The following is a 22,105-nucleotide window of genomic DNA, read 5'->3' as shown; positions in this document are numbered from 1 at the left end:
CTGAAGGCTGTGCAAAATGGTGTAGCCTGAAGTCAGAAGATAGGTTGTAACCATGACCACCTGCACTTGGGGTCATAAAATAATTCTTCCGTCAACCCAGCTCACTTCTTTGAGAGGAAACAATCAACCCCTTCCACCTGTATAGGAAGTGTCTATACTTGAGTAGCTTAGCCCTAACTGTGCCACTGTGGTGTTTGTAGTTTGGACATCGCCTTCATGGGTTAGATTCTCTTTCCCACCAATATTTCCACTTGCTTAGGGTGTAGTTTTCTGCTCCCAGGCTGCACTAACTGTACATGGTAAAGGACCAGCAGCATTCTTGTACAGGTGTCAGCTGTCATAGCAAAGATATGTCATGAGACTTGCTGGAGTGCTGTACTAGTTAAGCTACTTACAAAGATGCTAGTGCTATCACAGGCAGGCAGGGGAGATGTCAGTCACAACTCCAGAGAGTTTCTTTGTGAGGGAAGCTATGCTAGTCAGCTGTTTGAAACTAGGCCTCTAAACTGTGCTCACTGAGTAATATCCCTTTGTTTGATTTGGGAGAAAATGACAGAATAAAGAAACGATTGAAAAATCACCTTTCTGTTCCATGGACATCTGCTGACATAGTTGCAGTCAAAAGAACCCCATACCCTTTTGGAGGCATCTTCAGGGATGCATTAACAGGTGTGTTGTGAACAAGACATGAGAAGTCATTCTTCTGCTCTACTCTGCGCTGGTTAGGCCTCAGCTGGAGTATTGTGTCCAGTTCTGGGCACTCCAGTTCAAAAACGATGTGGAGAAACTAGAGAGGGTCCAGAAAAGAGCGACAAGAATGATTAAAGGTCTAGAGAATGTGACCTATGAAAAAAGGTTGAAAGAATTGGGCTTGTTTAGTTTGGAAAAGAGAAGATTGAGGGGAGACACGATAGTGGTGTTCAGGTATCTAAAAGGGAGTCATAAGGAAGAAGGAGAAAACTTGTTCTTCTTGGCCTCTGAGGATAGAACAAGAGGCAACGGGCTTAAACTGCAGCAAGGGAGGTTTAGGTTAGACATTAGGAAAAAGTTCCTAACTGTCAGGGCAGTCGAACAGTGGAATAAATTGCCAAGGGAGGTTGTGGAATCTCTATTGCTGGAGATATTTAAGAACAGGTTAGATAGATGTCTATCAAGGATGGTTTAGATAGTACTTGGTTCTGCCATTGGGGCAGGGGGCTGGACTCGATGGCCTCTCGAGATCCCTTCCAGTCCTAGTGTTCTATGATTCTGTGATTTGATACCAATCTGCATAAGAACAACCACACTGGGTCAGACCACGGGTCCATCTGGCCCACCATCTTGTCTGCCAACAGTGGCCAATGTCAGGTGCCCTAGAGGGAGTGAACCAAACAGGTAGCGATTTCTCTCCTGCCTTCCATCTGACAGAGGCTAGAGACACCATTCCTTCCCCATCATGGCTAATAGCCATTAATGGACCTAACCTCCATGAATTTATCTAGCTCTTTTTAATACCCTATTATAGTCTTGGCCTTCACAGCCTCCTCTGGCAAGAAGTTCCACAGGTTGACTGTTTGCTGTATAAAGGACTTGTTCTTATTTAGTACCGCTGTCCATTAATTTTATTTGGTGTACCCTGGTTCTTAAATTATGGGAACAAGTAAACAATTTTTCCTAGTTCACTTTCTCCACACCACTCATAACTTCATATTCCTCTATCATATCCCCTCTTAGTCTCCTCTTTTTTAAGCTGAAAGGTCCTAGTCTCTTTAATCTTGCTTCATATGGGACCTGTTCCAAACCCCTAATCATTTTAGTTGCCCTTTTCTGATGCCAATATATATTTTTGAGATGAGGTGACCACATCTGTATGCAGTTTTCAAGATGTGGGCGTACTATGGTTTTATATAAGGGCAATAAGATATTCTCTGTCTTATTCACTATCCCATTTTTTAATGAGTCCTAACATCCTGTTTGCTTTTTTGACTGCCTCTGCACACTGCATGGATATTTTCAGAGAACTATCCATGATTACTCCAAGATCTTTCCTCATTAGTTGTAGCTAAATTTGCCCCCCATCATACTGAGTGTTTACTTGGGGTTATTTTTTCCAATGTGCATCATTTTACATTTATCCATATTAAATTTCGTTTCCCATTTTGTTGCCCAAGCACTCAGCTTAGAGAGATCCTTTTGAAGTTCTTCACAGTCTGCTTTGGCCTTAACTATCTTGAGCAGTTTAGTGCTGTCTGCAAAATTTGACCCCTCACATTTTACCCCTTTCTGCAGATCATTTATGAATAAATTGAAAAGGATTTGTCCGAGGACTGACCCTTGGGGAACATCATAGTTACCCCTCTCCATTCTGAAAAGCTACAGTTTATTCCTACCCTTTGTTTCTTGTCTTTTAACCAGTTCTCAGTCCATGAAAGGATCTTCCCTCTTGTCCCATGACAATTTAATTTACGTAACCTTTTTCTTCACAAACTGGAGTGCAGGTGGGAATCTCAAAGCTACTGAACAGACTTTGAAAGTTAGTGCAGTAAGCCACTTAGATGCTTTTGAAAATCCCAATCTGGGGCTGTGAATTGCCTGCTGTTAACAATGTGCATGAGAAAAACTGCATTTGTTTCATGGTTTTGAAAAAGCAATGGAAAAACAGCAAAATCTTTCCAAGTCTTTCCCAAATTCCTCTGTGACTTGAGGGATCTGTTGTTTATTTCTGTATTTTGTATGTTCTGAATATATTAAGCTATCTTTTACAATTGCAAAAAATGTAGCCATTTCAACATAAATCAATGCATTCTGCTGGGGCCCTGTTTCCTAGGTTGGCAGAAAAGTATTTCCAGCCAGTCTCACAGAGCTGATCCCTACTAATAAACGAATCCTTCACCACTGGTCCTAATTGCTGCCTTTGGAAGACCAAAGTGAAGACCAAAGATTGAGTGTGTCTTAGGGAACCCTGAACCTCTGTTTCACTCATAGAGGCTGGAGTCCTTGAGGTCCTTTTTTAGAACTTAATTTGCTTTGAAAGAAACTCTGTTTTTATGAGTCTAAAAGAATGATGATGTGCACTTTGGGGCACGTATTTAAGCATTTCTCCCTCAGAAACCTGGGAAAAGACAAGTTCTTCCTCTCTTGGTTCTGGTCTCTGTTTCTGAGATTTCATTGTTTAAAAATATGGCAATACACCTGTCTCATACAGTCCAGTCCCCTGCCCTCCGAGCAGAGCCAAGCACAAACCCTGACTGATTTTTTTTTTAAATTCATTTGCCCCAAACCCCTAAGTGGCCTTCTCAAGGGTTGAGCTGACAACGCTGGGTTTAGCAGGCTAATGATCAAACCACTGAGCCAGCCCTCTATCTTACACTTTCGGTTGTGATTGCAGTTTTGTTTTGTTCATTCAACCTTTGTCACCACAGCCAGAGCATTGTGGCTGGTGCTATTAGGACATTTAGGACCTGGGAAGGTTGACTTTTGTCCTCCAATCAATGTCTCTTCTTTGTATGCAAACGTCACTATGTGTGTTCTGTAAAAGCAGATATTGATTGAGCTCAAAAAACTGTTGCACCAAAATAGTGAAAGTATTATTATCGTTTTTGTGTTAGCCCTTGTACAGTTTTAGTACAATCAAGAAGATACAGTCCCCATCTGGATTTACCACAGAATTAAAGTACGGTCAATTTTGTTTTGTAGGAGGCAGTCACAGCACCTTTTGCTTCAGATACTTTCAAGATAAGCAAGCTCCAGAATAGACTTGTCTTCACAGTTATCCTGATCTGAAGTATTTTTCATTCAGGCTGCTAGTTAGTTGAGATGAAGAGGTTTTCAGCTTGAGGTGCAACTTATTGTCAAACTCATCATAGTATGGCAATGTTAGGACCACCATAGTATGGCAATGTTAGGACATTTTCACTAGTTATATACTGCCACTGACTTTTCTGTGACTTCCAATGATGGCTGGGGTTTCCTCAAGGGTAATGAAGGAAGATGTAACGTATCCATGGGATCCTAAAGTGTACTTGTTCGGTATTTGTCAGTTTTAAGGCATACAGTGTACCCTCTTTCTTTTAGATAGGAATAATCCCTCACTAGAGATATCTGTAGGTAATTCTCATGACTCTGAGCTGACTTCAGAGCTAGGTACTGAAAAATAAACATTCATGTACCACTGAGACACTGAGATTTTATACTGAAATTATATTCAAATCCAGCTCTCCTCATTCAAATCCCATGAACTCTTCTTGAGGATTCTCTAGGCTGAGGTGTAAAATTTCCTGTGGAAGTACAGTAGGGTCTCAACATTCGCGAGGGTTGCGTGTTAAGAGCCCTTGCAAATGCTGAATTTTGTGAATATGGCTCCTGCCTGGAGCCCAGCTGCCAGTGCTTCTGCCCAGGACCCCATGGAAGCAGTGACTGCCGGCACTCCTGTCTGGAACCCCAGGGAAGCAGTGGCTGCCAGCGCTCCTGCCTGTAGTCCTAGGGAAGCGGCAGTTGCCAGCGCTCCTGCCCGAGAGCCCCAGGGTATCAAGGAGCTGGGCCACTCACAAATAATTGAATTCACAAACATTAAGTTTGTGAATCTTGAGGCCCTACTGTATATGGACTTTTGCCATTCTGTTTCTGTCTTCACCCCTATAAAGGCAACATTTGTACCTGGCCCTCCTTAGCACATCTGTTCAGACCCAGCATTGTTACTTTTGGTAGTGCTGTCCATTAGATATGAATTTTAAAATAAATAAGTAAACGCGAGTAAATAGATGGAAGAGTTTGAAGCATTTCATCTTTGGGCCTTTTTAAAGTCAAAAGGAACTATTGTGGCCATGTATTTTTGCCTCCTACCTTATACATTTCTATGCTGCCTCTTATACTACCATATTCTCCCATACTTTCATAACTGAGTCACTCTCTTCCTCTTTTACAAATACTTCTTCAAAAGGCTTTTCTTTCATGAAGCCCACAAGTAGCAAGTTCATGATCATGTTTCAGTATGTCCTGTCTTTCCTATGCTACGCAATGCTAGACGGTCTCACAAACTTTTCCATATAAAATATAATAGGTTCTCTTCTCTGCCATTTGGAACTCCAGAAACAGGCTGGACACTTGGGAATTCATTGGCTTGTCTCCACCAGTACAACCTTACGCAGCTATGCGCTGTTGGAAGTAAGGCTATCTCTGCACTCTCAGGTGTTCCCAGTATTCCAGCTCTGGGACAGAGAGGGAGGAGTGTGGAGGGAGCACAAATCAGATGATTTGCACACTCTGAAATTGCTGGGAGGGAGGGGAAAGAGCAGGTAAGAGCTGATCTTCAGTGCCCCGATGTGTGAGAGTTGTGTGGGGGAGGTGGGCAAACTGTGGAGCTATGGGGCCACAGGTAGAACTCTTGTGGGCCGTAAGCAGCTGCAGTCCACTGAGGTGAAGAGGGCCAGTCATGCAGCCTACCCACTATTCATTGTTGTCCATCCCAGGACTAAAAAATAGCAGTGTAGACTCCTTGGCATGGAGCATGGACTTTGAAGCCTAGTGGGTGGAGAGGACCTAGGATTCCCAAGCTCCAGCCAGTGACTGAACACATCTATACTGCTATTTTTGGCCCTGTAGTGCAAGCCCAAGTCAGTTGAGTATGGATTCGAGATTCTTGGCCATTGGTTTGGGGTGTTTTTTGCAGTGTAGGTGTAGTCACTGCAACTAGAGTGCTGGGTCAGCACTAGGCTCCTGGCACTCTATCACATCTGGATAACCCCCGGATGCCCTGCCCTTCCAGATGGGGCTTAAGCAGGGCCCCATTCTCATTTAGCAACACAGGAAGGAGCTTAGCAATCATAGACATCTGGCATCTGTTCACAACCCTCAGGTCAAAAGCCCATATATTAAACCAATATTACATAGCTATGATTGATAAGAGTCTATGATTGACAGTGAGATGTAAAATTGGCTGGTAATACAGGGAGGAAATCATTGCTTCATTTCTCTACTGCGTTATTGAATAATGGCCCACCTACTGGCTATTCTTGCTCAGGTTTAATTCTGGGGTAATAAAATCTTAAATCACAAGGCTTGCCCTCCATGGAGGATTTTTAAATTCTGAGCCCCTACAGAAAGTGCAAGCTGCTAACAATCAATTTCTGACTGATTGAATGATCCTTGCTGAATGACCACAAATTACTGAAATCATTACCAAATGGGCTCTTTTGTAAGCTGTGAAACTTTAAGGGGATCTGCTGGCATCTGCTTGTGAGTGGTGTTTTGCCTGACTGTGGTAAGTCTGTATTACTTGCTTGTGTGAGTGCATTGTATTGCCTGTGAGTGTTCTATTATGGGATAAGGTCCCCCATGTATTCTGGCTGGGAACACGATTGCTTTTGCTCGTTATAAAGGTAACATTTGTAGCTGGCCCAATTGCAAAGCCCCAGAGAGCACTCAAAGCACAATCTGCTGCTTGAACCAACGGAGAGGTAGCGGGAGGGGGAATTCTGGAGATTCCAACCTTCCTTTTCGACCAGGATGGGAGGCATCGCTATTAATTAAGATTCTGTGCTAGCTGTGTTCTGTTCTGCCTTTGTCCTTGTCCTGATTACCACTTGTGTCTATGCTGAGTGAATAAATGGAAAGTGCAATACCAGATATCACACCACCTTGGTAGGCACTAGGGAGTATGATGCATTCAACATCCTAGTCCTCATTCACCACCCAAAGGGCAAAATGGCCTACTTTTGCCCTTCCTTGTCTTACATCCACCTTTCCAGGAAGCAGGAAGATATTATTGACATCTGTGAGCTGGGACATTTCATCTGTACTCTGGTTATTTTTCTAAGGGGCTCTGGTCTGGCTGCAATTCCTGTGTGCAGCTGATGGTCTTCTGAAACCCTAGGAAAATAGAGAGCATCTTAACCTATACCACTAATGGTTTGCATCTTTCATCCTAGTATCTTAAAGAAGTTCAGATCTGTATGAAACATGTAAATGTACTAATCCTAACTCCTAAAGCACAGTACTTACCTGCCCGGTTTGTGGGTACACATGAAGATCTGTGGGAGAGTTGGGAATTGAATCCTGAGGTGAGAGTGGTGTTTTGCCTTTTGTGTCACAGCACAGGATGTGCATCCGTGGGAAGGGCCAGGGAACGATGGTGTTAAGCCACTTTTGCTCACAAATTCATTCCTGTAAAAGCAGGGAAAGATGCAGCTAATGGACTGTAAGTCAGTATCCGCAGCAGGCTCCAACGTCCCTAAAAAGGAACACTGAATTCCTTTTCTAAACTAAGTCATTTTGATCACAGGTTTCATGGTGTCCCACCCCCAACCCTCCTTAGGAAACGTGATTGAAGGTTAAGAGAAAAGCTTAGCTCCTCTGCATGTGTCTTTTTCAGTAAAGTCCTGCTTTTTAAGCACAGTTTTCTAGCTGGGCTGCTTTAGTAAATTTCTACTGCACTGAGCTTGCAAGCTGCTTATAATCATACATTAATGGAGAACCTATACAAAATTGTTTACAGAGTGGGGTCAATTGAATTTTGGTTAACTTTACTTCAAAGTGGGTACAGCCTGCTAAGGAGGTAGGTATGCTATGGATATAACATGAGGGGGCAGCTTTTTATTATTATTATTTTATTTTAAACAATACAGGTTCCCTGTGATTTATGGCATTCATGCAGTCTCATTATATTTCACATTTTCAGCCTTCAGAATGTATCATTCAATTATTTTTCTCCTATAGTAGTCTCACAAATTATTCACAGTAATTCCTTTTCATTTCTCTCCTTATTTAGGTTGTTGTTTCGTTACATTTTATACAAGAAAAGCTGCACTTGAGGCACAGAATGCACTGCACAATATTAAAACTTTACCTGGGGTGAGTAGATTTTCTTTTTGAACCTTGTCACTTTATCACTAGAAAATAGCCACTTTGTTGAAGATGCTAGTTAGAAGCTCTAAGTGCCAAAAGTGACTTAGGTCAGTTTGAAGGAGGCTTGCTGACCTGATGGTTCACACATAGTAGCTAAGCTGATTGGCCAGTCCAGTAGCAATGGCATTAGCTTTGAAGAAAAGTGCTCTCATGCTGAACATTCTCTGGCTGGACATAATAGTGAATAATAGTGATCCCTGCTGTGTACCAGCAGCTGCTGAAGTGTAAGGTATACTAAGTTTTATATATATAGATAGATAGATAGGTTTGAGGGGGAAATAGTAGAAAAAGATAAAGTATAGCCAATATAGGCATAATGGTTTCTAAACAATGCACAGCAGTTACTTTGATGGCAGTGTATGGACTGTACATTAGAAAATATTATAATGTAATTGTATTCAAAATGTTCTCCCATTTTGTTTCGTTTTTTCAGCAAACTGCTATCATGTTATACTGAGTTATAATAGTTACAATTGTATTAATGATTGGTCAAGGTAGTAACTTGATAACCACAAGTCTGGAGTTAAACAAGCAATCGTTTCAATCTTTTGCATCATTCTGTTAGATGCAACTGAGTATTTGTCATGTGAGGAATGAAAAAATTCAAGTTATTGTGGAAAGATAAGATTCCAAACAGAAGTAAAGCCAAAGGCGCAGGAATTATTTAGCTCTTGTTGTTAAGTATCGGTTCCACTTGGTCTAACAGATACATGGCAAAAATCTCTTCCTTTGCTCCCATGTGTTGCATGTGAATTCAACTTCAAGCCAATCTGATAGCCTACATAGGAAATATTTAGCTGTGATGCACTGAGTAAGTTTCCCAGACCTGTGTAAACTCAAAGGCTCATCTCTCTCAGCAGCAAGAGCTGATCCAGCGAAATATATTACTTCACCCGTGTTGTCTCTATAGAGAATGAAGGTCAGATAGTTGCCCAGAAGTCCCCACAGTGGCAGCTAGCTTTACGTGGAAGTAGCTGAGGAATGTGGCTTAAGTTCTAGCCCAGATGCAGAGGAATAAATGAAAATCTTTGTCGCTTGTTGTAATAACTCTCGGACTACAAAGATGTGCCATCGAGCCTCCTTTCTCTTTGTGCAGCGCCCAGAAGGGCTCTTACAGTTGCACCCCCAGCTTTTGAGGAAGCCACAGAATGGGGCCTAATGGGGCCTGGAAGAAGGGGCCACGTGATTCTCCCCATACTCCTTGTGTACAGGCTGACCAACTGGGGGAGCGGAGAGGGGCAGAAGTGGGCAGTTGCCTTGGGCTGGGTGACTCTAAAGAGTGGGGGCTTTGGCCACCACAGTGGCAGAGGCAGCATCAACCAGAAACATGGAACCTTTAGAATCCCTTTGGAGCTCCAGGTTGTGCATTCCAGAGCCGCTTGCCCTGTCTTCTAGCTGCCCCTGAGAGCTGGCAGGGGACCTCTGCACACTGCGGCAGCTCTGTGGGCTGGCTGCCTTAGTCCCACCCCTTCTACCTGAGGCCCAGCCCCTTCTGGGAGCACAGTGCGAGCCCCCCATCACACACCCACATTGCCCAGGGGTCTCATAATCCTGACAGCCGCCCTGCCTGTGGGCCAGCCCCTGGGGGCTGCTGAAGCAAGCTGCTCCAACCTAAATATAAATTGAACCTGCATAGCAGGCTGGTCTGAGAGGCAGAATCCTTCCTTGAGTTACGTGCGTGCAGTTCAGTTCTGCACAGTTCCTCACCTCGGATAGATGCTAAAGGCACCTCTCACTTCTTTGTAACCAGTTGTTGCGGGAGCAGCCTGGGCATGGTCTCCATCTTTGTTGCCAAGGATTTAAAGATCATTCAACTCCCTCAAAAAATCACATGATTTTTAAAACAGTAGATTTTGGGGTTTCCTTTTAAATTTGCCTTTTAGTTTTTCAGTCTTTATGGGTCACGCTTCCAAATTTTCTCCGCAGTTGTTAGGGTTAGAAACAATTTATTTGAACAAATGAAAGGTGAGATTGTCATATAATCATGATTCCAGGTGCTGGGGCACCATTGGATTTTACTTTCACAGTACAACTTGCACCTAATTCTTAAAGGAAAATAGTATAATGTGAGCACGCCTCCATCACCAGGGTTGGATGCACACATCATTCTACTGTATTCTATATACACCGCATGCAAGCAGTGCATTTTATAGAGACCGTAGTGTACCACAAGTGGCTCTGGTTGTTAGATTGAACCTGGAACCTTTGTGACTAAATTAGAACATTGGCTTCTACTTCCCTTTAATTGGCAATGCCACCAATTGTCACTTAAAATTGTGCAAAGAATCTAGTCTTTGGATTTTAGGCTACATTAGCACTTTCTACTGAGTGTGAAGGAGGCCAGCATACAGATTTCATTGTTGAGTATGCATTTCAGGTCACAAACAGGAACCATTTCTCATTGCTGTTGGACATGAAACTGGATTTGCACCACGAAGGAGCTAGGACCAATAGATGTTTGACATTTAGCTTCACCTGGCTTCATTGTAATACTAGATTTTGTTGGTGTGATTCTCTAGTAAAAGATATCTCCTGCCACCAAAAGCATCTTTAGGCCCTTGGATTATTATTTGAATTGTTTTTGTGCTTCTTGTGTCTCATCCTCTAAATGAGGGCCTGGTGCAAAGGCCATAGTGGAAAGACTTGGATCACTTTCAGTAGGTTTTGTATCATGGCCCTTACAGTAGCCAGAATAGCTTCTTGATGTCTGGGCTTTGTTTTACATTCATTTGCTGTATGTTCCACTATCCTTTACAACTTATGTTGGTATTGTGCTGTGCTCTGCTGTTTTTATTGTAGGTTTAGCTGATAAACTTCCTCCTTAGCAGGGATCTGAAAACACTGATGTTGTATCTATTCCTTTGAGTTTCCACTTTGTAGTGGACATGAAGAAAAGGGGGCCAGACATAAATGATTAATACAGATTCTTGGAAGAAAATATTGCAGGGAGCCTTGCTGTTTGATTGCAAGCCTAGAAATTAGTCAACATTTCCATAATTCTAAACCAATATACACCTGTTTTCCCACTGTGTTGTGAAGGCACAACTTAATTTAACAGAATCCCCACTGTGCTAAATCTCTCATTAAATACCAAGCTAGTTCTGTAATTTAAAGTTGCAGCACTACTATTTTAACTCAATTTCCTTCATATTACAAAATTAATAAGTTACTGATGTGTTTTGCAATACTTCAAGACTTTTTTTAACAGCAACAATCATAAAAAAAAATGAAAGAAAAGCCTGGCACCAGTTAACATTTCAAGGCTTACCTGGTTTTAATCATATTAAGAGGCTAAAATCATTTAAAATCTTTAGATATAAAAATATCAATTGTGTCCAAATTTTAGGAATGAACTAAAATCAAACAATTTCTTTCAGCTCGTAATCAGTATAATTTTCCTTTAGCCATGAACCGTCTTGTCATACAATTGTATCATCATTTTTATCACCCAAACTTGAGTTTCCTAGGTATTTAGGCACCATTTGCAGGTTAGCCTCTGCTTTTGACAGCACAAAAAACAGTGTCAAAGAACTGTGAGCTGGAGCTGATAAATCATGCATATCAGCAAAAGCAGATAAACTCCTCTGTTGCTTACTCTGTCATGATGTCAACATTACTAATAGTATAGACATCTTGTAAACAGTGACTGAACTTCTGAATGAATGTTATATTAAAAATTTTTTTTCACAAACTAGTCTAGTTCCTGCAGACCTAGAATAGTGCATATTCTGGAGTCCATAGTGGTTGCAATTTATAAATTTCTAATTACTTTCCAGTTAGTTATTTCTTTGTGAAAGATTTTTTTAAGTAGAAAATCTACTTCTTTGAGCAGAGTCACAGTGCATGCTCCACTATCGATGTATTTGCATCTCTCCACTACTGATTGGAGACCTTTGGTAGACGTGGCTATTTGGCCAACACGTGCCACATGGCTAAGTAGCATAATTGGGCTAACCCCTCCCAGTTCCTTCTCAACTGCCCCAGCTAAAGACAGAGTCTCAGAAGTCAATTTGCAGTTGTTAACTTTTTTACCATTTTTAGTACTCTCTCTTTCATTTCTTTGGCCATGTCCACACAGCAAGGCTGACAGCCACCATGGGCCCTGGTGCAAAATGTGGGGAGGGCTCAGCTTCATGCCCCCAGAACGGGCAAGGCTGAGGTTTAAGGGGAAAGAAGCAGAAGAATCCCAAGCATTGTTAGAGGCTGGGGACCGACTGGCTCAGCAGCAGTACAATAGAAAGGGACCTATGGGCTATGGTGGATGAAAGCCTGGATATGAGTAAACAGTGTGCCCTTGTAGCCAAGAAGGCTAATGGCATACTAGGGTGCATTAGGAGGAGCATTTCGAGCAGATCTAGAGAAGTAGTTATTCCTCTTTATTCAGCACTGATGAGGCCACATCTGGAATATTGTGTCCAGTTTTGGGCCCCCCAGTATAAAAAGGATGTGGATTTCCTGGAGCAGGTTCAGCGAAGGGCAACAAAAATGATTAAGGGTCTGGAGCACAAGACCTATGAGGATAGGCTGAGGGATTTGGGCTTGTTTAGTTTACAGAAGAGAAGACTTAGAGGTGGTTTAATAGCAGCTTTCAACTTCCTGAAGGGGAGCTCTAAAAAAGAGGGTGAGAAACTGTTCTCAGTGGTGTCAGATGGCAGAACAAGGACTAATGGTCTGAAATTGAAGAGGGAGAGAAGTAGGTCAGATATTAGGAAAAACTACTTCACCAGGAGGGTGGTGAAGCATTGGAATGCGTTGCCTAGAGAGGTGGTGGATTCTCCATCCCTTGAGGTTTTTAAGTCCTGGCTGGACAAGGTCCTGGCTGGGATGGCTTAGTGGGGATTGATCCTGCTTGAAGCAGGGGGCTGGACTAGATGACCTCCTGAGGTTCCTTCCAGCCCTGTGACTCTGTGATTCTGTGAAAGCCAAGGATGGTTAGCCCTTACTGCTGCTTGGACCATAACTGCCCCTTCCCTCTCCCTCCCCTCCCCTCCCCTCCCGGTCTCAGAGCCACATGAAATATGCTGCTGCTGTTGAATCTCTAGGCCCCAGAGCAATTAATCCCTCTCCCTCCCTCATCTGCCCTCCTCTGTTGGCAGGCCTGTGTCCACATTACAGAGTTGATTTGAACTAAAATATGTTGACCATCATAAGTATCTTTAGTAATATTGGTGGAGCACATCCACACAGCACTCCTTGTATTGGCCAAGAGTGTCCACAGTTGTTGCTCTTGCATTGACAGAGAGAGAGGCATGTATTGTGAGTAGCTATTCCACAGCGCAACTCACTTCAGCTTTCTTACCCTATGCCATAGGGACTTTGGGGAATTGATTGCAATGCATCATGGGAATGTGTTCACTGTACCATGATCTGGTTCTTTCCATCCTATCATTCAGTGGGCTTCCTTCTTTGTTTTTCACTGTTTTTCAACAACCCTTGTAAACTGCAGCGTGATGCCCTTAAAAGTCACAACTCATGGCACACCTGCTGATCTCTCTCCAGTCAACTCCTTATCTCCTTTCACAGAATGAAGGTTGCTCTCTATACCTCAGCCATGGGATTCTCTACCTTATGGCTTGGCTCCAACGCTCTGTGTGGAGCTGGGACAGCACACAGCGAGAACACACGTACAACCAAACTGCTGACCGCAATTCCAATGCACAGAAAGCTCCTGCTCAGAAGAGCACAAGACATATTAATACAAAGTAGAAAATCCTCAACATGTCATACTTATCTGCAAAAGTAGTCCAGGTCTCAGACTTGGTGTAATTCCCAACAAATTTCTCTGACGTCCTATATGCGTTCAAAGGCCCTAGATTACCTACTGACTCTTAAAAAGTTGGGACTCTAAGTTCACTCAGGGTTCACTTAGGGACTATAGCAGCCTTCACCGATGAACAGAGGGATTCTCAGTGCTTTCATGCCCAATCACAAATCTATTTGTGTTTGCTTACATAGCTCTTAGTCAGAACAGCCTTCCTGGTGACCATCAACTCAGCTAAGAGGACACGGAAAAAGAGGGAGGGGTTGCATGCCACCTGGATAGAGAGCAAGTTGGTGCCTGTGGTGGGATCTGGTTCTTAAGCCCAGCTCTACATAAATGTTTACACATGCAGATGCTGAGTCCCATGCCAGGTCCATTGCAAGTCAAGCACCTCTTTGCCATTCATTTGCAAGAGTGGGGCCAAAGTTGGTAAAGATAAATAAAAGCAGCATGATAACCATTGGTCTGTCTCTATCTTGACAGGTTATTTAAAACCTGACTTAAAATTTAAGTTTAATTTAGGTTTCAGTGTCCCTGTGCTATCGACAGAAAAACACCCTATACGATATTTTCTTCCAGATCTTCTATGTACTGTCTGTAGCAGGGAGTCCTTTGGAATTAAACCCTGGAGCAGCATCATTAGGACAGATCATTAGAAACTAAAGGAATTAAGGGTGGAATAATAAAGAAACAGTTTTGAGAAAGCTCTTAAAATGTTAACAGCAAAGAGAAGTCTGCAGAATGTAAAGGTTTGGTAAATTATTAATTGCCTCTTTGGCACAGACAACATCTGGCAGAGTTTTTTATTTCTTTAAAGATTCACTACTGGTTTTATTAAATGCACTTACCTAATATAGATGCGGAATAGACCTGGGGGCACTTTTGTTCAGAATAATCTATTCCAGCCTTAATAGCACACAAGATTCTATAAGAGGTCGTAGCATATGTGCGAGTAGATGTAACGAGATATCTAAGCCTTCAATATATCTCTGTGCAGTATAGAGCTCTTACAGTGAAGATTTTGCTGCCCTGTGGCAAATTCACTCTGTGGCAGGGTGGGCAGGATCTGCCCCATGGGCTAGATCCGACCTGCCAAGCGCTTTCATCTGGTCCACGGCTGGCCTCTGCGGCTGCAGTGGGAAGGGAGCTTGAGCACTGTCTCTGCTCCCAGCAAAATCTCTCAGCTCCTGCACCCATCCTCCTTAATGTCCCTCACTTAAGTGTTCTAGGTTGTCCAGGAGAGCGGACTATTTTTTCCTTAAACACTTATTTATATGGGCAGTGGTGTTAACTATTTTCCGTCATCCAAAACAGAAAGCCCAGAACTTCAATCAGCTTCATTAGTGTTATGGCACATGCGATTAAAGCTGTCTTGAGAACAAACAGTTTAAAGAGCCCTTCTCGCTGCCTGAATACTTCCACACATTAAGGAAATTAGAAAGGCAAATCACAAACAAAGCTACAGAGATCAAAAGGAACCATTGTTAGAGATGCCCTGAGATGCCACTTGCCTTTCTTAATCATGCTTTTTTCCCCTGCAAATTAGCATATGGCAAAGCCAGGGCTACCAGTGAGATACCTAATGCCAACAGATGTTACAGATAAAGAGCCAAAGCCTCGAAACAGGGTTATGAGTATATTTATATTGTTTGTGCAAGAGCCATAAATCATTATGACCAGGGCTGCCAGGAAAATGGCTTTATTTTAAAGAGCTCTGCTCTGTGGTCGGTGGCTGTGACACTGTGCACTGGAATCTCATCAGATCTGATGAAATATGGTCCCATTATTACATGTGGGGGAGACCTCCTGGGCCAAATAGGGTGTGGTATGTTAGTAATGATTCAGTAGGTGGCACTCTCCCATCAGAACAAGGGATAGTGTGTGTTGCCAAGGAGCACTGTGCTCTCAAAAGTGCCATACACTGGATAAGAAGTAAAACTTACATCAGGTCCACTGCATTGTCATCAAGGGTCTCACTTTAAAGATAGCATTTTCTGAAGAACGGGGGTGGAAAAAACCAGGAGTGTTGCTACTACCAGCTCCACTTTAAATTACAGTTTGGGTAATTATGGTGTTACTATGTAAATATTCCCTCTGCAAATTCAGTAGAATTTAATCTGCACTTCCCCAGCTAAAACCATTGTGTCACATTAATTAGTGCTGAATGCTACATTTCAACCAGAGTTTTTCAATACTGCCATACTTCACTGGCTGTCAAGTGATCCTTGTATGTTGTATGCACTCTGTAAAGACCTTTTTTATGATATTTCTGGATGAAACAGTCTGTCTGCTTCATGAACCTGGGTTGTGGGTGTCAATCCCATAAAGATAACCAGCCTCGCCAACAAGGGGGGAAAAAGGAGGCAGTTACCTCAAGCTCCTTAGAACTCTGCAACAGTCTGCTGTGCTGCTTTGCAGGGAGAGGTGGGCCCAGTGCTGCAATCTGAGCGGTGCTAATGGCTAACTTCCCTAGGCCACGCCCCCTTCTGCTCTTGGCCCCACCTCTTTCAGGGCATAGAGTTTTTAGGCCTTTCTCCCACTTTGCCTCAGACCCCACAGGGGTGTCAGCCCTGCTGTGCAAAGGCGGGCCCCCTCCCACCTTGCCCTGGGGCCATGGTAGCTGTCAGCACTGCTTGAACATAGCCGATGTCACTAGAAATGCTTCTGGGGAGCTGAGATTCAGAACAACTGGGGGATATAACTGAATATTGCTTAGTTCAGTGCTTGGGTTATTGGTCTTGATCCTCAGTGGATGTAAATCAGCGTAGCTCTGTTGTAAACAATTCTGTTTTGCACAAGCTGGGGATCCAGCCAGATAGGCTGTGTTGTCAATGTGCACATCTCATTATCGCTACATAGTCTCAATAGATAAAAAGCAGTAACATTAAATGACTTAAATGCTTTTCATCTGGAAAAGAAATAGATTTGAATGCCAAGGCTGGTGTTTGTCTTATTTTGGAGCTTCACATCATTCTAGTCGCAACTCTGCTGAAATCGCCTAATGACTTTGCTCCCGGGATACATTCTGTTAGTATTTTCAGCAGTGGAGAGGAGCTGTCATTGGAAAAGCATACTGCCCCAACTCCATTTATTAATAAAAACCCTATTCTTCTTCGAGTGTCCCCGTGGGTGCTCCACAATAGGTGTCGGGCTTGCCCGGCGCCGCAGATCGGATCTTCCAAGCAGTTTCTGCCGGACCGCGCATGCGCCGGCGCGCGCCGCTCCCTTGCGCGCTCCTGGCCATGTGCGCGATCCGGTCCCCACCAGTTCCTCTTAACCGCCGTCGGCTGCAGACGGAATCCGAACTAGGCTAAGGCCAAGTAGCGTATTCAATGGTTTTAACTGTTTTTCTTTAAAGTTTTTCAAGTACTTAGGCTACTGCAAGTTACCCGGTTGTTATTTTTCAAAAAAAAAACAAAAAACAAAACAACAAACAAACTACAAGCGGGACAGCTTCAATCCAGTCCCAGTAACAAGCGCCGGAGGCCAGGAGCATCGGGCCATCAGCCCTCCTGCTGAGGCAGGCCATCGGACGGGGAAAACAGCACAGAGAAGGTGCTAAGTACCCGCTTAACAACTGAAAGACTCACCAACAATGTCCTCTTCAGGATTTAAAAAATGTGAGTCCTGCCGAGAGGCGATTAAGGAGAGACAGGGAGATGCGGCTTAAAATGCTGCTTTTTGATAAGGCCCTCCAGCCAGACGTGCCGGAGCGGCCGCAGCAGGAGGGACCCTCCGGGGCCCATAAAAGGAAAGCTGCCTCCCTCACCCCATCAGCGCAAAAACGGAGGAAAGCCTCCCCAGCCCGATCCCTGCCGGCAGCAACAGCGAGCGGGATGGGAGGAGCGCGCAGCCCCCAGCCGCAGCAACAGCTGATCGGCGGCGGCACGGAGAGGCACGTGGAAGTGGCTCAGCCTCCGATAATCAGCCAGCCGCCCCGCACCGCAGGCAGGGCGGCGGCTAAACAAGCGCCGGTACCAGCGGCACCGCAGGCAGCGGCACTGACCCCCGGGGAACCGGCGGTGCAGAGCGCGCAGGCACGTAGCCTGCAGGCACTGAAGGACCGCCTTCGAGCGTGCCGAGCACGGTGCGGACAGGGCCGGGATCCCCTGTGCGTCAGGGGGCGGAGTTACCTCCTCAAGGGAGGGGGAAGGCTGCACACAAGAGGAGGCATTGCAGCCCCTCTCCGGACAGGGCTGTGGAGTTGCTTTCTCACAGCCCTCCGCTTATGTTGCAGACTCCAACCAGAAGGCAGGGGTCCCCCCTAGCCTACCCAGAGCCCCCTTCTCCATTTTTGCAACCAGCCTCACCCTGGCTGGGACCACCTTCACCCTTCCTGGGGCTTGAACCGCTGGACTATTATGCAAACTCGCTCTCTCCAGTGTCTCGACGATCTCCCTCCCCCAGACGCAGAGGGTATGCACCAAGGGAGTGGTCTAGGTCACCTTCCCAAGAACAGTGCCTATACTGCCATGGTCGCCCCTACCACGCGGGGCATAGACACCATCGGCAATCTACTAGGGGAAGATCCCCACAGACGATCTCGTACCCCTGAGTGCAATTGCGACCGGGGACAGAGACTCAAGCATCTCAGGGGGGACTGGTTATGGAACCCCGAGATGTTCCCTCGCAAACCTCTAGCGAGAGGGTGTACCATCGCCACCAGGAACCGGAAGGGTCCAGAGAGACGTACCCCAGCGGTTCCTCGCTCTCCTCCCCGGACGAGGCTACGGCCCCGGGGGACGTCCATCCTCCGGACGATCTCAGACAGTTTCAAGAGCTGTTTAAGAGGGTGGCCTTCACGCAAGGCATCCAGACAGCATAGGTGCAAGAGAAACACCATAAGCTCCTCAAAAATTTGAGACCTCCGGCCTCCTCCAGAGTAGCAATACCGCTTGATGAAGCGATCTTAGAGTCCGCCACTACAATATGGCAGACCCCTGCGACTATTCCGCCTGTCCAAAACAGAGCGGATAAGAAGTACTTCGTGCCGGCGAAGGGCATGGAGTTCCTGTTCAGCCACCCACAGCCAAATTCCTTGGTGGTGGAGTCGTCACAACAAAGACCAAAGACATCTCAATTCAGGACAGGGGGAACAGACAAAGATGCCAAGAAGCTAGAGCTGTTCAGCAGAAAGGTCTACTCCTCCTCCACTTTAACGTTGCGAATGGCAAATTACGCAGCGCACTTAGCGAACCATAATTTCGACAACTATTCCAGGTTAACCTCCCTCATGGACTCGCTTCCAGGGGACAAAAAGCCGGTGCTCAAGGCCATAGTGCAAGAAGGCTACGCGGCCTGGAGGACGGGAGTTCAGATCGCCCTGGACGTTGCGGACACAGCAGCACGTTCCACAGCAACGGCAGTGGTGATGCGAAGGGAGTCCTGGCTCCAGACTTTGGGTATACCGAGGGATCTGCAGGCGAAGATAGTTGACCTTCCCTTCGACTCGCAGAAGCTGTTTGCTGAATCAACTAACTCGGTCCTTCATTCCAGTAAAAATTCAAGAGCCACACTCAGGACCCTGGGGATTTACACCCCTCCATACACAAAGAAAAGGTACTACCCTCAACAAAGACGGTACCAGTACCAGCAACAGCGCCCCCAGTACCACAGGGGTTACGAGCAAGGGCGACATCAACAGCACCAGCAGTACGGAACTCCCAGGCGACGTTCACAACAGAGCCGTGCGTCCTCGGGGCGGGGCCAAAGGCCACAAGTTTGACCACAATCGCCTCCATCCTTACAGCACTGGACGATGGAGACTGGTTCGCAGCCCTCGATTTACAAGACGCGTACTTCCACATAACTATCCATCCGGCTCACCGGCGATTCCTCCGGTTCATGGTAGGCAACGAACACTTCCAATACAAGGTCCTACCGTTTGGCCTCTCCTCGGCCCCCAGAGTCTTCACCAAGACCTTGGCAGTGGTGTCAGCCTACCTGCACAGACAGGGGGTATTTATTTTCCTGTATCTGGACGACTGCCTGCTCAAAGGGGCCTCGAAGGGGGAGGTTCTGCGCATGATACGCGTCACAGCAAACACGTTCTCTTCGCTCGGCCTGGTTATCAATCTGGCAAAATCAAAAATAGACCCCACACAGGACATAGAGTTCATAGGGGCTCGCATAAACTCGGTTACAGCGAGAGTGTATCTACCAGAGGCTCGCTTTCGGGCCATCGGTTCCCTCGTGCAGGTCATCACCTTCAGCCCTACGGTGCCGGTCTTGATGTGCTTGCAGCTGCTGGGCCACATGGCAGCGGCGACGTTCGTAGTACAGAATGCCAGGTTACACATGTGCAGCATGCAGCACTGGCTGGCGAGTGTATACAAACCGGCAGTACACACCGTTCACAGGGTGGTGTCGCCCACAGCTGGGGTGCGCAAATCCCTACAATGGTGGGTAAACCCCAGGAACCTGCTAACAGGGGTACCCTTCCACCAGCCGCAAATATCGGTTTTTCTCACTACAGATGCCTCCCTCATAGGGTGGGGAGCGCACATGGGCGAAGAGGTGACTCAAGGACTGTGGTCACCCGCGGACCAGTCACTACACATAAATATACTGGAGCTCAGAGCAGTGTTCAATGCCTGCAGACACTTTCGAGACCACATACAAGGCAAAGTCGTCGGGATCAGTACAGACAATACCTCCACCATGTTTTATATAAACAGGCAAGGAGGAGCTCGATCCCGTGCCTTATGCGCGGAAGCAATCCGCTTATGGAACTGGTGCATCGCCAACAATATAATCTTGAAAGCCTTATACTTGCTGGGTGCGCACAATGTGAAGGCAGACCAGCTGAGCAGGCGTTTTGCACTCACACACGAGTGGCAGATCCGTCCCGATCTGCTACGGCCGATTTTTCCACGCATGGGGTTTTCCCCAAATAGATCTGTTTGCCACTCAGCACAACAAGAAGTGCCCACAATTCTGCTCCAGGGCAGGACTGGGATGGGGGTCCCTGGGGGACGCGTTCGCGATCCCGTGGAGGGGCCCCCTGCTTTATGCGTTTCCTCCCACAGTGCTGATCCACAAAGTCTTGCAGAAAGCCAGGAGGGAAAGGGCCCGGATGATCCTGATAGTCCCAACGTGGGATCGACAACACTGGTTCCCCCTACTCCTGCGCATGTCGGACCGTCCACCGATGCCTCTTCCTGTGGCGCCGGATCTGCTCACGCTAGCCCAGGGGTCCGTAGTGCACCCGCACCCCCAAGGCCTGCGACTGCAAGCGTGGTTAATCCATGGCTCAGCTCCCTAGAGAGCACATGTACGGAGGAAGTGCAACAAGTCCTAGAAAGTAGCAGGAGGACTTCCACCAGGAAGACCTACAAGCAGAAATGGACTCGCTTCACTGCATGGTGTTCTACCAAACAGCTGGCCCCCCTTTCGGTGCCTATACCTACAATACTAGAGTATTTACTGGACCTCAAGAGAGGAGGACTCTCGCTATCCTCGTTGAAGGTCCACCTTGCCGCCATCTAGGCGTTCAGACACGAGGAGGAAGGGCACACGGTGTTCGCCCACCCTATGGTTACCAGGTTCCTCAAAGGGTTGGTAAACCTATACCCCCCTCGGAAACCGATTCCACCTTCGTGGAACTTGGACCTGGTGCTTACCACGCTAATGGGACCACCGTTCGAGCCCTTGGCCACGGTTCCCCTCCGCCTCCTTACAGTACAGACGACCTTTCTTCTTGCAACTACGTCAGCTCGTAGGGTGAGCGAGCTCGCGGCAGTCATGGCAACGCCACCCTGCACTGTTTTTTCCAAGGAGGCAGTAACCATACGGCTGCATCCAGCCTTTGTTCCCAAAGTTTCTTCCAAGTTTCACATTAACGAACCTATTGTTCTACCCTCGTTTTATCCAAAGCCTCATAACTCCAACGAAGAGGCGCGCCTACACCTCCTGGACGTGAGGAGGGCGCTAGCCTTCTACGTAGACAGGACCAAGTCCTTCCGGAAAATGGATAGACTCCTAGTCTCCCTCGCTCCCAAATCGAAAGGAGAAGGTCTCTCCTCGCAGAGCATCTCACAGCACATTGTATCCTGCATAAAAAAATGTGCTACGAGCTCAAAAAGGCTCCTTTATCGGCCACTCCCAGGGCTCATTCCACTAGGGCGGTGGCGGCATCAACAACCTTTTTCAAGGGCGTTGCGTTAAAAGACATTTGCAGAGCGGCGACCTGGTCATCCTACGACACCTTCGCCAAACATTACGCCCTTCACAGGGTATTCCAAGAGGATACCCGTCTCTCTGCAGCGGTCCTCTCGGGGACAAGCTGCACATAATCCGATTACCCACCTCCTATCTTGGGTTACTGCTGGGTAGTCACCTATTGTGGAGCACCGACGGGGACACTCGAAGAAGAAAGAAAAGTTACTCACCGTAGTAACAGTGGTTCTTCGAGATGTGTCCCCGTGGGTGCTCCACTACCCGCCCATCCTCCCCGCTTCGGAT

At 46.1% G+C, this 22,105-nt stretch overlaps 1 protein-coding gene across 6 annotated transcripts in view; it reads left to right on the top strand.

Moving 5' to 3' along the window:
- Positions 1 to 22,105, top strand: part of CELF2 (CUGBP Elav-like family member 2) — a 550,837-nt gene that overhangs the window by 401,919 nt on the left and 126,813 nt on the right. For all 6 annotated transcript variants that reach the window (XM_075018013.1, XM_075018003.1, XM_075017993.1 and 3 more), the window contains one exon: positions 7,745 to 7,827. In XM_075018013.1, the coding sequence (XP_074874114.1) occupies positions 7,745 to 7,827 (83 nt within the window). The remainder of the gene's footprint in view (positions 1 to 7,744; positions 7,828 to 22,105) is intronic.

This window comes from Carettochelys insculpta, chromosome 1 (genome assembly GCF_033958435.1).
Source record: "Carettochelys insculpta isolate YL-2023 chromosome 1, ASM3395843v1, whole genome shotgun sequence".
NCBI classification, from domain to species: Eukaryota; Metazoa; Chordata; order Testudines; family Carettochelyidae; genus Carettochelys; species Carettochelys insculpta.
Note: the sequence above shows the minus strand (reverse complement) of the source record. Positions and strands in the feature narration are given on the sequence as shown.